This window comes from Branchiostoma lanceolatum, chromosome 1, assembly GCF_035083965.1.
Source record: "Branchiostoma lanceolatum isolate klBraLanc5 chromosome 1, klBraLanc5.hap2, whole genome shotgun sequence".
Taxonomy (NCBI): domain Eukaryota; kingdom Metazoa; phylum Chordata; class Leptocardii; order Amphioxiformes; family Branchiostomatidae; genus Branchiostoma; species Branchiostoma lanceolatum.
Window position 1 is genome coordinate 30,930,314 of NC_089722.1, and position 17,028 is coordinate 30,947,341.

The 17,028-nt window shown below is 45.0% G+C and overlaps 4 protein-coding genes across 4 annotated transcripts; 2 read left to right on the forward strand and 2 right to left on the reverse strand.

The window, feature by feature from the left end:
* Positions 1-135: 135 nt before the first annotated feature.
* On the forward strand, positions 136-3,182 carry LOC136448427 (NAD-dependent protein lipoamidase sirtuin-4, mitochondrial-like). Its single transcript, XM_066447978.1, has 2 exons — positions 136-963; positions 1,373-3,182. The coding sequence occupies exons 1-2, from the start codon at positions 136-138 to the stop codon at positions 1,520-1,522; spliced, it is 978 nt and encodes a 325-aa protein (XP_066304075.1). The 3' UTR covers positions 1,523-3,182.
* A 2,571-nt stretch (positions 3,183-5,753) lies between these two features.
* On the forward strand, positions 5,754-7,817 carry LOC136421542 (kelch-like protein 21). Its single transcript, XM_066408915.1, has one exon. The coding sequence runs from the start codon at positions 5,754-5,756 to the stop codon at positions 7,815-7,817; it is 2,064 nt and encodes a 687-aa protein (XP_066265012.1).
* Positions 7,818-10,017: 2,200 nt separating this feature from the next.
* LOC136448447 (kelch-like protein 21) lies at positions 10,018-13,464 on the reverse strand. Its single transcript, XM_066448013.1, has 2 exons — positions 13,332-13,464; positions 10,018-12,371 (listed from the first exon to the last, which is right to left on the reverse strand). The coding sequence occupies exon 2, from the start codon at positions 12,351-12,353 to the stop codon at positions 10,317-10,319; it is 2,037 nt and encodes a 678-aa protein (XP_066304110.1). The 5' UTR covers positions 12,354-12,371; positions 13,332-13,464; the 3' UTR covers positions 10,018-10,316.
* A 2,089-nt stretch (positions 13,465-15,553) lies between these two features.
* Positions 15,554-16,120, reverse strand: LOC136421583 (loricrin-like). Its single transcript, XM_066409054.1, has one exon. It carries the CDS (start codon positions 16,118-16,120, stop codon positions 15,554-15,556), a length of 567 nt encoding a protein of 188 aa, XP_066265151.1.
* Between the last annotated feature and the right edge of the window lie 908 nt (positions 16,121-17,028).

Sequence of the window (17,028 nt, forward strand, 5' to 3'; positions counted from 1 at the left end):
TTAAATAAGTAATCAAGATGGCGCTGTTGTCCCACTTCCGGGTTGTCTTTCTTGCATAAGAAGTTCATTTTTAGTTCTTATCTAACGATTAAAAGTAGTTTTCGAGTATATTTTTGCGTTTTAGAGAATCTGAAGATGCAAAGCATAGAAGCAGCCAATATGTTGTTCCGATCCCTCCGGCTTTTGAGGGAGACGCCGCTTCAAATCGTGCCGGTACGTTGCCAGTCAAACGCGACAAAGGTCAACACAGCTGCAAACTTTGACTTCGTCCCAGTGACCGATCCCGCCGACTTACAAGACATTGAGGAGCTTCAAGACTTTGTGAGGACGTCTAGAAGGCTCTTTGTAATCAGTGGGGCTGGTATATCTACGGAATCGGGCATTCCGGACTACCGATCGGAAGGGGTCGGTCTGTACGCCCGGAGTGACAACCGGCCGGTCCAGTATGCTGATTTCCTCAATAGCAGCTCAATACGACAGCGGTACTGGGCACGGAACTACGTCGGGTGGCCGAAGTTTTCCTCCTTCTCGCCTAACGTGTCTCACAAGACGCTAAGCGGTTGGGAAGCGGCCGGTAAGGTGCACTGGCTGGTCACTCAGAACGTGGACTCTCTTCACGTCAAGGCAGGGAGCAGGAAAGTGACGGAGCTTCACGGCAGCGCCGCTCGGGTCATGTGTCTGTCCTGCCCGTCCATCATACCTCGTGACGACATGCAGAGACGAATCAAACATCTCAACCCGGCCTGGCACGCGGAGTCCCAGGAGATGGCGCCCGACGCGGACGTTTTCCTTACTCCGGAACAGATCGAAGGTTTCAGGGTGCCCGAGTGCGAGAGATGCGGCGGGGTCTTGAAGCCACAGATCGTGTTTTTCGGAGACAACGTGCCGAAGCCGACCGTCCAGTTCGTGCACAAGATGCTGAAAGAATCGGACGCCATGTTGGTTGCCGGATCATCACTTCAGGTAAAACGGATAGTCTTATAATTACTCTAGAACTTGGAATATCCTTTTGTTTTGACCTACTTTGGAGTAGTCATTGCACCAGCGCCCCTGACGAATTTGATTATCACTGCAGTTCATTTTCAGAACGTGACTTGTCTTGTCCTTGGTGCTGGAAAGTGCTCAAAACAAAGTACCGTCACTGAGTGTAACAGCAATGGGGCGCATTGATAGATATCGTTCCCAGCACGAAACATAAAACCACCGCATCTATATTAAGATTTTGTGTTAACAATGAGGACCCCAGTTTGTTCTTGTATTATATTGTTCAGTATATTTGTACATCTCTAATGACTTCATTCGAAGTGGTTAGATTCTTCTTTACCAAAAGGTTTTTTTCCTGGAATTTTACAGTCATGTTGTTGCCTTCTAGGTGTACTCGGCGTACAGGTTCGTGTCCGCTGCGCATGATCAGAAGAAGCCAATCGCCCTCTTGAACATCGGACCGACTCGTGGGGACAAGCTGGCTGACCTCAAGGTCAGCGCCCGGTGTGGAGACGTGCTGCCTCAGATTCAACTATGACCCCTGACCTCAAGGTCAGCACCCGGTGTGGAGATGTACTGCCTCAGATTCAACTATGACCCTTGACCTGACATAACTGCCATGCAGATTTGGTGTACCATATACTTTGTCAAACTAGAATAAAAGATTAAGCTGACAGTGGAATGAGAGAAAAGATTTTATTTGAATGAGACACTAGTCTGTATAATGCAAACTCCAGCTGTCCGGGGGTTTCTGTCCCCTCCCCTAGGCAGCGAGCAGTTATAGGGCGGCAAGCGGTTACAGGAGGCTTGATTGAAATCAGGCTAAATGAGACACAAACAAATTGAAACTTTGCAGCCATACGACATGTGAGTGATTACAAATTCAATCCATACATATACATTGTATGTTTGCAAACTTTATAAGTAATTCATTCACTTTAGGTATGTATTTGGTGGTGACTTTCTATTTGAAATGCTGAATGTTTTAAAACTGTTGTATTGGTGAAGGATTTGATATGGTAAGTCACACTCAGGGTTGTTCTCTGACAAGAATATTGCACAAAACAACTTATCATGTTATCAAGCTATCTAAATATATCTATTGAGTTCAGGGGTGCCAAAGAATACATACGAATTTTACGGAATACATACGAATTTTACGGAATACATACGATCCATTACTAGAAACATACGATCCGTACGGAATACATACGATCCATTACGCAGAAACATACGATCCGTACGGAATACATACGATCCATTACGCGGAATACATACGATCCGTACTAATTTGCTGGCCATCGCGCTAGCACCGAATCTAGCTTTGTCTGGTCTCCTAGTTGGTCTAAGCCTACATCAGTCTTAATTTAGTGCAGCTTGAGATTTTTAGAGTTTATCCGGATGGGATACGCCATTATTAAGCTCTTATAAGCCTAGATATCGTACGAAGAACTGGTTATCCCGAGTCCGCCATATTGAATTTGCCGCCGATGTCACGTGATCAGGACATTTCTCCAAATTAGTAAGGATCGTATGTATTCCGCGTAATGGATCGTATGTATTCCGTACGGATCGTATGTTTCTGCGTAATGGATCGTATGTATTCCGTACGGATCGTATGTTTCTAGTAATGGATCGTATGTATTCCGTAAAATTCGTATGTATTTCGTAAAATTCGTATGTATTCTTTGGCACCCCTGGAGTTAGTTTTTGGACTCTGCAAACATTCATTGGACATAACAGTCCACCCTTTTCACTTATGACCTCTGACCTCCGAACCTTCTTGCCTATTTTATCTTGTGTATGAAATGATGACTCAACGATGTTAAATTGGATTGTAAAATTAATTGACTTAATGATTGATACTAGCATTGTATAAGTAGTTATGTGTAAATTGCAATTGTAAATGTGTTTGTCTGTCCCTAACCGTTGACTCTCAAACATCAGCTATGCTACCTCGAGAGTCAGTGTAGTGTGCTGTGACATTTGACAATAAATAAATAAATGTTATCAAGCAATGTGTCGTCAGGACTGTAGTACTCAGGGATCTACCAAACTTCAAAAGTGACAAATTTCCTTCTGCGTTCTTCATACTGACTCAAAGGAAGGGAAATGATCTTTGATTCTATGGCTGGAAATTGTTAAAGCAATCATATTGTGAATAAAACTGATCTCAAAAAATTTCTGTGTTACTCGCATTCCTTGTGGTTTGTAAGTTGTCAGACTCTGTCACAGTTCGTTGATTAGCTCATTACTTGTCTACTATCCTTAATGATTGTTAATACATGTAGACGAGAGAATGGCAATGGTAATATTACACATGTCAAATGGGTTGTGGACAATATGCAAAACGCACATTTGAAAGTATTATACACAACTTACGCTCCACCTCTTCCAGAAGCATCATCAGCTACAGCATCTCCGACAATCATCGCAGAAATATCTTACTTCCGGATGTTTTGAGTGATTATGAGCTGTAACATCTAAACAGTATCTCTGAGTATCACACGTCCACTTTATAACTTCAGAAGAGCTGGTGGCAATTGCTTTAACATTATTATCTCCTAGAAATTCTCGTAAATGACTAAGATGTTTTATACAAATGCATTTCTCTCGAAGATCAACGTTCCCGACTAGCAGCTCATCCAAGAGTGGTTTTACAAACGTCGCACGGCTGTAGCTGTGTCAAAGTTGTAGAGCTTTACAAACAGTGCATCCTAAATCACTCTCAGATGGGCGTCGCTATCACTTTAACCACAAGAGATTTCAAAGTAAATATACAAACTGAGATGACGTTCTCTCTTTTTCCTTGAAAACAAAAAAACAGCAGATTTTGCTTTACTAGATTGTTGGAATGGAACCATGTATCATGCGCTCTCAGCTGGGCGTCGCAATCGCTTTTACTGAAAAAATGCCAAAATCTTTTAAAGTCTATATGTCGAGAGAGACACCTAATTTTCTCTCTCTTCCATTGAAAACCAATAACAGCGGATTTTGCGCTGGTACCTTTTTGACTAGCCTCCAAGTTATAATACACTTTTTGCAGCCAGCGGTAACCATCAGCCAGACTGTAACTATCTTGCCGGTAGAGCCTGCACGAAGACGGCGGCTCAAAGCGAAACTAAAAGCACGCGTTAGGAGCGTTTGGCACAGAGGTGCGAATCTACGGGCAAAATGGTTACAGTCTGGCTGATGGTTACGGGCTGGCTGCATAAAGTGAATTATAAGCCCCCAAAGAGGCAAGGTAGAGCCTGCTATGGAGGCTACTTTTTGGCAAAAAAACTCTACACTATCGAAAAAGGCACAGACAAACACTGACTACATCTTTATTTCTGATGCAACCGATGTCACCAGACTACCCAGGGTCCTATCTGAAAATGTCCGGTCGCTAAAATTAGCCAAATTTCATTGACACATCATCATATCACATTGTATGATATCATCCAGCGTTCACCGGTTCGGTAAATCTCTGTCGTTTTCCGACAAAGACTCTTCTCTCCATATCATTAATCAGGTAAGCAATTTTTTGTTGATATTATCCATGAACATTATTTCGAACTGTAGGAAAAGCGCTATACTGCATTGTCTGTTTTCAGAGGAGGGGCGGTATCGCACTGGATGCGAGTCTTGTACACCTGTAGTAAGTGTTAACTGTTGCCCTAAAAGGCGTTACAACCACTACCCCCTTCCCACTTAGGAACTGTCGTTAGAGATATGATATAACACAGTGTAACGTTGCAAAGTAGGTCAAAGTCAAACGCACATTCAGTATCATTCCCCCAAACCCAACCGCCGGCCGGCTTTAGTCTGCCAAATCTGCTACCAAAGCTGTTCTATGTGGATATCGTGATGAGATTGTATGTCAGTATGGTGGTGTGTTTATGACATGGGTCAGACGGGAGTCTTAACACAAGAAGAATATGTGACAGACACTGGCAGATGTTCGTGCGATGTTTTTTAAGGTATTCTTACTGTTGGGCACACGTTCAACATCCCTACTTCATGTTTGTAATGATACCGATAGTTCTGAGTAGCATCACGTTTCATTACGTGACTCAGTGAACAGTGAACAAGGTTCATATCTGATCTGCCTGACTCTTTGGTATGTCGGAAGGCTTTTTTTAATTCATCCTTAAGCCCCCGTCACAAATAAGAAATTCAGCTCGGCCGACGTGTTGGCGAGTTTTAAATGTGCATTTTCGGCCAAAGTACGACCGACGTCTTGTCGATTACGCGAGCTTCGGGCGATTTTTAGAAATCAAAGTTGATCCTATTATTGGCTTTTTACCAGGTCAGTCGATTCTGACTTCGTCCATGTCCAAGAGGTGGTACCATCTTATGGAGGATTTTTAGTTTTTAGAGTTCGACGGAGATCACCCGAGATTTTCATTGGAAAATACGGTCGACGCTAGGGCGATTTTGAAATTCGGCGAGCTTCGGGCGATCTACAAATTCCGCCGACGCTCGAATGAATTGTGAAGCCGGCTTTACCATGTCATCTTCTGACTTTTAGAAAATCAATCTTAATCTTGTTCTGAAAGATAAGAAGCACTCTGTGCGTAGTAAAAGTGATAGTTTGGTTTCTTTTACAGAAACAGGAACCTAGCTACAGAATTATTCTATTTTGGACTCCACTGTGGTCATTGCATATCCTTCAAAGAATGTATTCCATGTTAGATATCATTCCTTAAAAAAACAGTCTGGGCTTCCAATAAACAATGCTATCTCTCTTTATCGTTTTGTTCTTCAGATTTTTACGACTATGCAACATGATGTTGCAAGAGGAAACAGATGCTCTAAGTGACGACCTCGACCTCGTCTTTGACGACAAAGGAGAACTTCAAGTTCACAGAACACGTCACGGCCGACGTCTGCTGCAGGGGTTACGTGAGGTCACCTCCGAAGAACCCGTCTTCACGGCTCTGCTAAAAAACGTCGAGAAGGAGCTAGTCACTCTGGTTATAACTGAGGACGAAAATGGGAAACGGTTGAAGTACCCAAGATTACAGGCTGATCTGGAACCGGCCATCACCGCTTTGAACGAGTCAAGAACAACTCGCACATTGTGTGACGTCATCTTGTGCGTCAGCGACGCGAAGTTCCACTGCCATCGGGCGGTCCTGGCGGCATCTAGTTCTTTCTTCTCCACACTTCTGCTTGGAGAATTCAGAGAAAGAACGGACGAAAAGGTCCGGTTGAACGATGTACCGCCGCACATAGTCAGCGATCTCTTAGACTACTTCTACACGGGGTCTCTACACATCAGGAACAGTAATGTGGAGTCTCTGCTCCACGCGGCTTCGCTGTTTCAACTCGGCTCCGTCGTGACTGCCTGCTGCAGGTACCTCTCGCGCCAACTGGACTCCGACAACTGTTTCGGCATCCTACACTTTGTAGAGTTCTACTCCTGCAAAACCCTGGTAGAAGAGGCTAGAGCCTTTGCCGTGGACAACTTCCCAGATACCGTCAGAACGGGAGAATTTGAGCTCCTCTCCTATGACCAGGTGCTGTTCTTTCTGACCGACGAGAGATGTCAATGGTGTAAAGAGAGCGTGTATGAAGCGGTCATGAAATGGACCAAGGCCGACACAACGCGGCGCGAGTTCTTACCGGCCTTGCTGCGATGCGCTGACCTTCGTCTGATGACCGAGGACTACTTCAAGTTCAACGTGAAGTTTGATCCATTGATCAAGAACGACCCAGAATGTTTAGACATCATCCAAGAGGTAAAGGAAGATCTCTTCCAGCAGAGAACACAGCGCCTCCCTGCGGAGATACTGGTACAGGTGGGCGGGATCAGCGGCAGTGAGGCGGCGGGACACAAGCCCGTCAAAGTCCCGTACATGGACTGTCTGGGCCCGTGGCGATGTTCCCATGCTATCTTGTCAGACCTTCCCTCCAGCCTGGTGTCCAAGAACTGCTATCTGAACGTCCTGGCCATGGATGACGACATCTACATCCTGGCCTCGATGGAGCGGTGCCGAGCTGAGGACCCGAGAGAGATGCAGTTCTGGAGATATGTCTCTTCTGCCGACCTGTGGTTGCGCCTGCCCGACCCCCTGGCGTTCCACCAGGGCCAGTTCGGTTTCGTGGCCGCCCAGGGACGACTTTACGCCGTCGGGACCAACATGACTGCCGAGAAAGCCGCGGAGTGCTACGAGTCCTTTTCACCACGGAACAACCGGTGGAGGAAGATAGCTCCAGTGTCGCACACCGTGCACAAAACCGTCACGTCGTCGTGTAAGGGAAAAGTCGTCGTCATGGGCTACTGGGAAGGCCGACACGAAAACTTTTATGTCCAAACGTACGATTCTGATGCAGACGTGTGGGAACAGTACGAAGTGGAGTCATTTCACTCTGGTAAACCGCAGTACCAAAGCGCTGTCATTGGTTCCAAGATATACCTAATGCCCTTCGTGGTCGCCCGTAACTGCATGTGTGCATTCGATACAGAAAGCCGGGAGTTTGAGCGGATACCAATGCCCGAGCACAGCCACATCCACGGCGGCTTGACTGCCTTAGACGGGAAAATCGTAGTCATCGGTGGTAAAGACCACCTCGATGACTACACCTGCCCCGTTATCGAGCTGTTGGACCCGGACCAGGGGGAGTGGCTGGACGTTGGGCGGCAGGTGGAACACCTCAGACGGGCGCACGCCTCGGTGACCATCCGGGACTGCGGATGGATACACGAGAAGCTTGTGAAAGCCATGGAGAAGAATAGGAAGAAATACGCCAGGAGGGAATCATTTGTGGCGGGGTACGAACTAGCCTCCACCAGGCCCTCTTACGTGCTTATGAATTCGGCTGAGAGAGGAATAATTAACCAGTAGGGTCAGTCCATACTGAAGATCACATAGTCGCCCGTTTAGGACCCTTCCAATGAAACCCTGGCAAATATTCTCCCTATAGCCGGCGTAGTTAGTTTGGTAGAGACTGGTACAAACTCACCACATGCCGAGGAAGAGTATACTGACTGTCTGTACCATGCTGCTGATCATTTTATCAATAGATTTTTTCATTCATGCTAGAGGGGCTGTAGCTACATGTAGCTACACACGGGTTCAAATTATTTTTTTAAAAAGAAGAAAAAAGACAAGCAACGACCTGTGGAGATAACTTAACAAATTAGAATCAAGCAATGTATTGCTGTAAACTTCCTTCTTATCATGTCCTCGTTCATATCATATTATAGAAGAAGAAGAAGAACTTTATTGCGCAACAATTGTAACGGGTACAATATATGGAAATTTGTAGATACATAACAATCGACTATTTCTAATATATAACAATTTCAAAGAACTTATCTATGACATGAATAACAATCGATCTAATAATGTACATTCTAATGGCCAAAACAGTATACAATGTAATGATGACGATGATAGTATTCTGTGCAGTATATGATGATAGCATTCAATGTAGATGTAGATGTGTCAGGAATGTAAAACAATGTCTCGTTTTTGCATAGAGTTGTATATAGATTGGCCTACATAGGTAGATATATGAACAGGGCAGGACAATATCATATTGAATACCTCGGTCTTGGTATGCGGCATTTTACCGGAGTTACATACAATCGATCTAAACAATTTCTGCTGGTCATTGTCATAGGTCGGACAATTCATGATGAAGTGGAATTCGTTCTCAATATCATTCAGACACTGAGGTTGGACACTGTATCTCCTTGGCTGGTGTGTTGTAATGTCGGCCTTTTCGATTTGTAGAGAGTGCGCACTAATCCTTAGTTTCGTAATGCTATTTCTAAAAGACTTGTTTTGAATGGATGAGAGATAGTTTTCAAGACAGAATTGTTCTTTGATTTTGCAGTAAGTGCTTAGTTTGTTAAGTTCTTTTATGTCTTGTCTCCAGCCAGAGAGAAACGTGTCTTTCAGACGGTTCTTGAATATATTTCCAAAACGATTGGCATTAACAACGGGGTTAAGCCATGCATTTTGGATTATATGATACATATTGAGTCAGTAAGAGAAGAAAGCAAGTACATATGACATATAATGTTACATGTATTAACTTTAATCGATCCCTAAGAACTGCAACCCTGACAATACCTTTGACTTTGAGGTTTGTATAGCTTTGGCAAAGTGATAAGCTGTTGTTTATATCTATACAAGAGCAATGTAGGCTGTTTTGTGCCTTTTTCGTGATACGTGACTTCTTCTCAACAAGCTAGTAAATCAAAATCCGTTTTTTTGGTTTTCTATGAAAAAGACAGAATATTATCTCTCTGTATATTTACTTTGAAATCTCTTAGTCAAAGTGATAGTGACGCCCAGCTGAAAGCGCTTTAGGACACAATGTTTGTAAAGCTCTACAACGAAATGAAACGCTGACGTGCGTCGTTTTTAAAACCACTCTTAGATGAAAAACTTGTAGGGAACTTTGATTTCTTAGAGAAAGGCATTTACAGAAAAGTACATCATCATCATCATCATCGGTCGGTCGCGCAGCGGCCGATCACACGTCCTCTCCACATCCGCCGGTCAGTAGCCATTGCAGTGATGGCCTCTGGGCTCAGGTCACCTTCAGCATCCCCCAGTAGGATCTGGACGTAGGTCAGGTAGCTCGTCTTCTGACGTCCTGGTCGTCTTCTGCCATGTGTCGGGACGTAGAGATATGTCCTGAAAACCACCGCGAAAACTCCATTTTCTCCGTATCGCGAAATAAAAACCTCGCGAACTTGAATGCATTTACAGTTATCATGTGGACCAGTGGTACTGTCATACCAGGTTTAGATGTTATGATATTTAGCCCATCATCACTTTAAGATAAAAGGAAGATATTTCTGTGATGATTGTCGAAGATACTGTAGAACATGATGGTCTTGGAAGAGTCAGAATATTTTTGTACATTATTTTCAAAGGCACAGTTCGTATATTTGTCGACAGCCCCCTTGCGTAATTTTACAATTGCCATTCTCATGCGGCAATTGCTTGAATTTTCATCCCCCCGCCAAAAAAAATGTCCATTCACCTTAAACAACCTATTCTAAGATAAATACAAGAAGAAGAAAGACATTGGCAATACTATAGCTCTTGTCGCTTGTTTAATTTCTGTTGCCAGGAGACAAAATGTCTATCACTCAATCTGAGTAATTTACCTTTACTCATTCTTTGTTTGCAGGTTATTGTTTCGTTCTACCAGCTACTACTAGTGAGACATTATTTTATTATGTTTTCTTTGTAGGTCTTTTCGAGATATGCAAGCAACATTCTTAATGTATAATATTCTGTTTTAGTCACAAGATATGCTCTCTTTCATAAGGACAAGACGCTGTTTCAATTACGTTCTTACATTATCATGACTAAGATCTTTTACAAAGCAGGCAAGCCGTCCTCCCCTTCAGTTCGAGCTAGTTCGTACCCAGCTACAAAATCGTCCAGTTCAGCGTATTTCTTCCTGTTCTCTTCCATGGCTTTCATAAGCTTCTCGTGTATCCATCCGCAGTCCCGGATGGTCACAGAGGCGTGCGCCCGTCTGAGGTGTTCCACCTGCCGCCCCACGTCCAGCCACTCCCCCTGGTCCGGGTCCAACAGCTCGATAACGGGACAGGTGTACGCCTTGAAATAGTCACTCCCTCCCGTCAGGACGATTTTCCCGTTCACCACAGTCATGCCACCGTGAATGTGGCTCTGCTGGGGCATGGGAAGTTTCTGGAACTGCCGACTTTCCGTGTCAAAGGCGCACGTGGAAAAACGCCTCCCTAACAAGGGCATCAGGTAAATCTTGCAGCCGAGAACAGCGCTTTGGTACTGCGGTTTTCCACAATGGTACGATTCCACGTCGTAGTGCTCCCAGTTATCAGTAGACGGATCGTACGTTTGGACATAAAAGTTTTCGTGACGTCCCTCCCAGTAGCCCATGACGACGACTTTGCCCTTACACGACGACGTGACGGTTTTGTGCACGGTGTGCGGCACTGGAGCTATCTTCCTCCACCGGTTGTTCCGTGGTGAAAAGGACTCGTAGCACTCCGCGGCTTTCTCGGCAGTCATGTTGGTCCCGACGGCGTAAAGTCGTCCCTGGGCGGCCACAAAACCGAACTGGCCCTGGTGGAACGCCAGGGGGTCGGGCAGGCGCAACCACAGGTCGGCAGAAGAGACATATCCCCAAAACTGCATCTCTCTCGGGTCCTCAGCTCGGCACCGCTCCATCGAGGCCAGGATGTAGATGTCGTCATCCATGGCCAGGACGTTCAGATAGCAGTTCTTGGACACCAGGCTGGAGGGAAGGTCTGACAAGATAGCATGGGAACATCGCCACGGGCCCAGACAGTCCATGTACGGGACTTTGACGGGCTTGTGTCCCGCCGCCTCACTGCCGCTGATCCCGCCCACCTGTACCAGTATCTCCGCAGGGAGGCGCTGTGTTCTCTGCTGGAAGAGATCTTCCTCCACCTCTTGAATGATGTCTAAACATTCTGGGTCATTCTTGATCAATGGATCAAACTTCACGTTGAACTTGAAGTAGTCCTCGGTCATCAGACGAAGGTCAGCGCATCGCAGCAAGGCCGGTAAGAACTCGCGCCGCGTTGTGTCGGCCTTGGTCCATTTCATGACCGCTTCATACACGCTCTCTTTACACCATTGACATCTCTCGTCGGTCAGAAAGAACAGCACCTGGTCATAGGAGAGGAGTTCAAATTCTCCCGTTCTGACGGTATCTGGGAAGTTGTCCATGGCAAAGGCTCTGGCCTCTTCTACCAGGGTTTTGCAGGAGTAGAACTCTGCAAAGTGTAGGATGCCGAAACAGTTGTCGGAGTCCAGTTGGCGCGAGAGGTACCTGCAACAGGCAGTCACGACGGAGCCGAGTTGAAACAGCGAAGCCGCGTGGAGCAGTGACTCCACATTACTGTTCCTGATGTGTAGAGACCCCGTGTAGAAGTAGTCTAAGAGATCGCTGACTATGTGCGGCGGTACATCGTTCAACCGGACCTTTTCGTCCGTTCTTTCTCTGAATTCTCCAAGCAGAAGTGTGGAGAAGAAAGGACTAGACGCGGCCAGGACAGCCCGATGGCAGTGGAACTTCGCGTCGCTGACGCACAAGACGACGTCACACAATGTGCGAGTTGTTCTGGACTCGTTCAAAGCGGTGATGGCCGGTCCCAAGTCCGATTGTAGTTTTGGATATTGTAATCTATTCCCCTTCTCGTCCTCGGTTATAACCAGAGTGACTAGATTCTTCTCGACGCTTTTCAGCAGAGCACTGAACGCGCCATTTTGGCTGTTTATATGCCGTATTCCCTGCAGAAGACGTCGGCCATGACACGTGTCACAAACTTGCAGTTCACCTTTGTCGTCAAAGACATAGTCTAAGTCGTCACTAGGAGTATCTGTGTCCTCTTCTGACATGTTTGGGTCAATATGTATCTGAAAAAAAGATCGGAAAATGTAGAATGTTGATTTTAAATTGCCGACATAAACAGATATCCATAGCTTTTAACTGAAGGTCCGCGCGTCTGCGTTTGTATCTCTCTCTCTCTCTCTTTCTCTGTCTCTTTCTCTCTATCTATCTATCTATCTATCTATCTCTCTCTCTCTCTGTACTGGGTTTCTGCAGTGCAGTTTCTGTACATTCTACCAGAGGGCGCTCACCGTATGACGTGGTGAAGCTTGCCATCTCTGATTGCTTGTTTCTTCAGCCTTGTTATGATATCTTTGTTGGCAACATGCAACGTCTGACTCCTGGGGTGGGCCATGACACGGGCCCACCAGTCACAACACCGAGATCTTATTACAAACATGTCGTATATCTTTCGAACTTGACCTCAACTTTAGCTCTGATGACCCTTCTTACATATGATATCGCACTCTACAATATCTGATCCATTAGCACCGTGATATCCACTGATCTTTAATATTTTTGTGCTATATAAAGGCTTACTAGACGTCATAATACTGAATCGAACTGACCTACAATGTCTGTGTTGTGTTGACAGTGTAGCTTTGTGCTGTATTTCTGTGTCAGTCCATGTCCTTGGTCAGTCTTATGTGGTTACCCTCGGAAGAGTCACTGTCTAGCTGTATACGTTATACGCAACATACAATGGCGTTGTTCGATATGTACTCTTCATAGAAAGATCCTACTTATAGATGTCAGTGATTTGAGACCGTTTCGGAAGACAGCCATACTGGTTGTATCCAAATAAACATGTTACACCCATGTTTGTAAAACTCTAAGCAGTGGATATCAAGCCCTGTTTCCCCCCTCTTCGAACAGTACATTTGTACGTTACATTAATGATTCTCTTGTCATTAGTGTTGCGCGATATGCATTCTTATCCAAATACGAAATAGAGCTAAGGAAATCGGTGAAATATTGTCACTGACCTGGATTTAGTTACGGAGAGGGCACTTGAGGTGATTAAACAGACTGCGACACGATAGAGGCGGGTCAGAGCCCGTAAACCTGATATGCTGTGCCGACAAAATACTGCTAAATTTAGCTGCAGCAATGATTCCGTATACCGGATCCTGGGCTCGAGAGTATTCACGTGACCTGCGAAGCATCGCCAAAGTGCAGGACAATTTAATATCGATGCATATATAAATATATATACATGTATAGGGATGTAGTAGCCTCAAAGTTGAGCTCATGGTCCCAATTACATGTAGTTGGTTACTCGAAGATCCCGGTTCAATCCTGAGTCAGGGCATGTCGGTTGGGGCTGCACTCGTCTTTCGGAAGGGACATAGAATACTACTCTCCAAGCAGAGCATGGGTTTCGGCTGGTTTTTGATGTGTTCTAGGCGTTTTTGTCGGGCTTTCTACTTTGTCATCTTTTTTTTGTGTTTCGCCAACCCAAGGAGAGACCAAAAAAAAAAGATGACAAAGTCGAATGCCCGACAAAAACGCCTAGAACACGTCAAAAACTAGCCGAAACCCATGCTCTGCTTGGAGAGTAATAGAATACATCGCTAACGCCATGATGTTTTTACGACGAACATTTTGTGTGTTTTCAGGATCCAGTCCTGAAAAGTGACAACAAGGCCTGTTTGTTGACCTGGCGGCACCGTCCTGTGCGTAGACGTGACAGGATCAGTTGGCGGCCATTTGCAGTGTCTTAACCTTGGTCGGCAGATATGCCAAATATGACCACAACATTGACCCAGTGTTCACAACAACACGTACCGGCGTTATATTGGGATGTCTCGAGATGGGGAACGAAAATAAGGCGAGCGTCAGAGTGAATAGCCTGGGTACCAACCTCCGTAGTAACCGGGTTATGCTAGGGTCACATTTCGAAGCCGGGGCCCGACCGGGCTGTGTGAAAAAAAAACAAAGAATAAAAGCTGCATATCAAGTACATACATGGCGTATGGTAAGGAATAATTTTTAAGAGTTTTGTGTGTTTTGTTGTCTCCTATATCATAGTTTTCGTTCCCGCAAGCTGCCCGGCCGGGCCCCGGGTTGGGTGACCCTAGCATTAGCAAGCGAAAAGATCGAGCCAGCAGTTACTGTAAATGCAGAAATGTCCGCGGCGGTTTCATGTTCGCGGTTTTAGCGGTGAACTTTCAGCGCGAACTTAAAACCACCGCGAAACTTTTTGCCCACCTATGACTGTAGCGCTACTATTGTTTCAAACGCGAACTTAAAACCACCGCGAACTGTCCATTTTCTCCCTACGGCAAAATAAAAACCACATGAACTTAAATGCATTTACAGTATTTCTAAATTCATATGTATGTTAGTTTTGAAAGATCTTTGTCTCATATTAGCACTGATTCAATGATTTTGTTTTTAAAGAGACAGTGAACTTGAGGATCTACCCCCAAACACCTCCTCTGTATCAGTGTGAGGATGGTACCCATGATACAGAGTGATAGCACGTCGCTAACTGTATAAGAAGACTTTGATCATTTCTATACAGATTTGTTTGCCTACTTCAGTATGTGATAATACATTTAGTTTCATATTTTAAATAAATATTGTTTGAAGATTTGTAAAAAATCCAGGATGGATCTATAGAGAAAAACAACAATGGTGTATGCCTCACACATTTATGGTTTATTTTCTACTTCCAATCAACAGAGGTCTCATAGATCTATGACGATTTAAAGTTCCTTATAATAAAAACATTTCTTACGATAACATACGAATGGTGTTGCAAATGAAAAATTGTCTGATTTGAATTAACGCACTGCAACTCGCAATCTACAACCCGTTAGGATATGCATGCCTTATGCTTGACAGGTGATTCTACGTATGCGTTTTCTATCATCTATCTAACTGCAGGAAAAGAAAAAGGAAATCATTATTTTCATTTCGGGCTTGCCGCTTACTACGTCTATCGGTAGCTGCGGGCATCAGTGGAATATCCAGCTGTTCTATAGGATATGTATGACGCATGCTTGACAGGTGATTCTAAGTATGTGTTTTTTATCCCCTATGTCCTCTATCTAACTATAGGTAAAGTAAATCAGTACTAAGTCTGTGGACATCGTGATGTCTTTGGAATATCAAGCCGTGTCGAAAAATCTCCGTCATTACGCCGCCACTACAGACCTGCAGAGCCTTAGATCCAGGCCAGAAGTAAAATGTACATGTAGCATCATGCTGGTTTATACACCTGTTTGGTGAAAACTACATCCCCGGGCCCGTAGTTTGCCCCATCCTGACCGTCAGTGTCAGTACCGGAGTTAAACGAACCGCCGCCTCCTCCGCCGTTAGGGGTACGGCTTTCTCCTCTGTTAACGTTACATGTAGTAACGATACCGGCACCTAGGCCAATTGAACTGAGCCCCTTCTCAACACCTGGCCACGGACAGCCCCCTCCGCCCCCTGAATATCCCCCTCCCCCTCCACCACCCGGTCCTCCACTGCGACGGCTTCTATTTCTGGAAGACTGGCAGCCCTTCAAACCCCCTCCCCCTCCACCAAATCCACCATCTATATAATCAGGTAGCCCGCCCCCTCCAACCCCACCGTTGACGAAGGCCATCCCACCATCGGTACCAGAGTGAGAACCAAACGATATACGAACGTTACGGCCCGCGTTACTCAGCAACCCTCCCCCACCGCCGCCCATGGCGTTACCCTTCCTTTCTGTCGCTCCCTGCCCGTCAGAACCTCCACTACAGCTAGTCTCTCCATAACTCTTGTTACCAGTGGTAGACATAGTCCCATCACACAGCGGCTCGTGGGTCGATAGTCCCACCTCAGCCCCTCCCCCACCCCCGGCGATGATCAGTGGTTTGTTGTCTCCACTGGTGACAAACTTACCGCCCCCTCCTCCGAAAGCATCGCTTTGGCCGTCCCTGTCCTCAGCACCTTCTTGGCCAACCAGGATTTTCAGAGTTTCACCTGGAATGAACAAACAAAAAAGAAACCTCTTGCTTGAATCTACTTACACATGTCAGAAGTATGTAATTCCAACCAAAGGAATTATATGAAACTTTCGCATTAATTTTGCAAATTAGGCCCTTAGTTACATTATTGCATAATAGATGCCCCACTTGCCATAAATTACATGTCACGTGAGCTTTTTTTCAAAAGGTCTAATATGGAAAACGCTGCAATTATAGATTTTCCTCATTGACTATGCAAATTAAGTCCTAATTTGCATAATTTGCATTTCATTGTGTACATCTCTGTCTAAGACACCTGAATACTGAATGTCATGGAATTCCATCATTCCTTTGTTCAGTTATTCTCATTAGCATTTTCTAACAAAAATACCCCTACAGTTTCAGAGCAAACTGCCAGGGGGCCCAAAAAGTCCTCATGTTGACATACGGTTTCACAAGAACAGGTGCTGTCATATAAAAATGTCGAACCTTGTTTGAGATGGAATGTTCCCTTCAACAAGGCATGTTACTGCGGGTGTCAATGCGAATCAATCTCTCATTTCCTACTTCACTGCCCATTACATATTAATCAGCGTTTACTTTTACTTGACCAACTTTCCAAAATTATAGGACACATTTTCGACATCAAATCACTCTCGGACGATGCTATTAAACACCTGTTAATCTACGGATCATCTCTTTGCTCCCCCAGTTCAAACTGTAACATAATGAGTTTAAC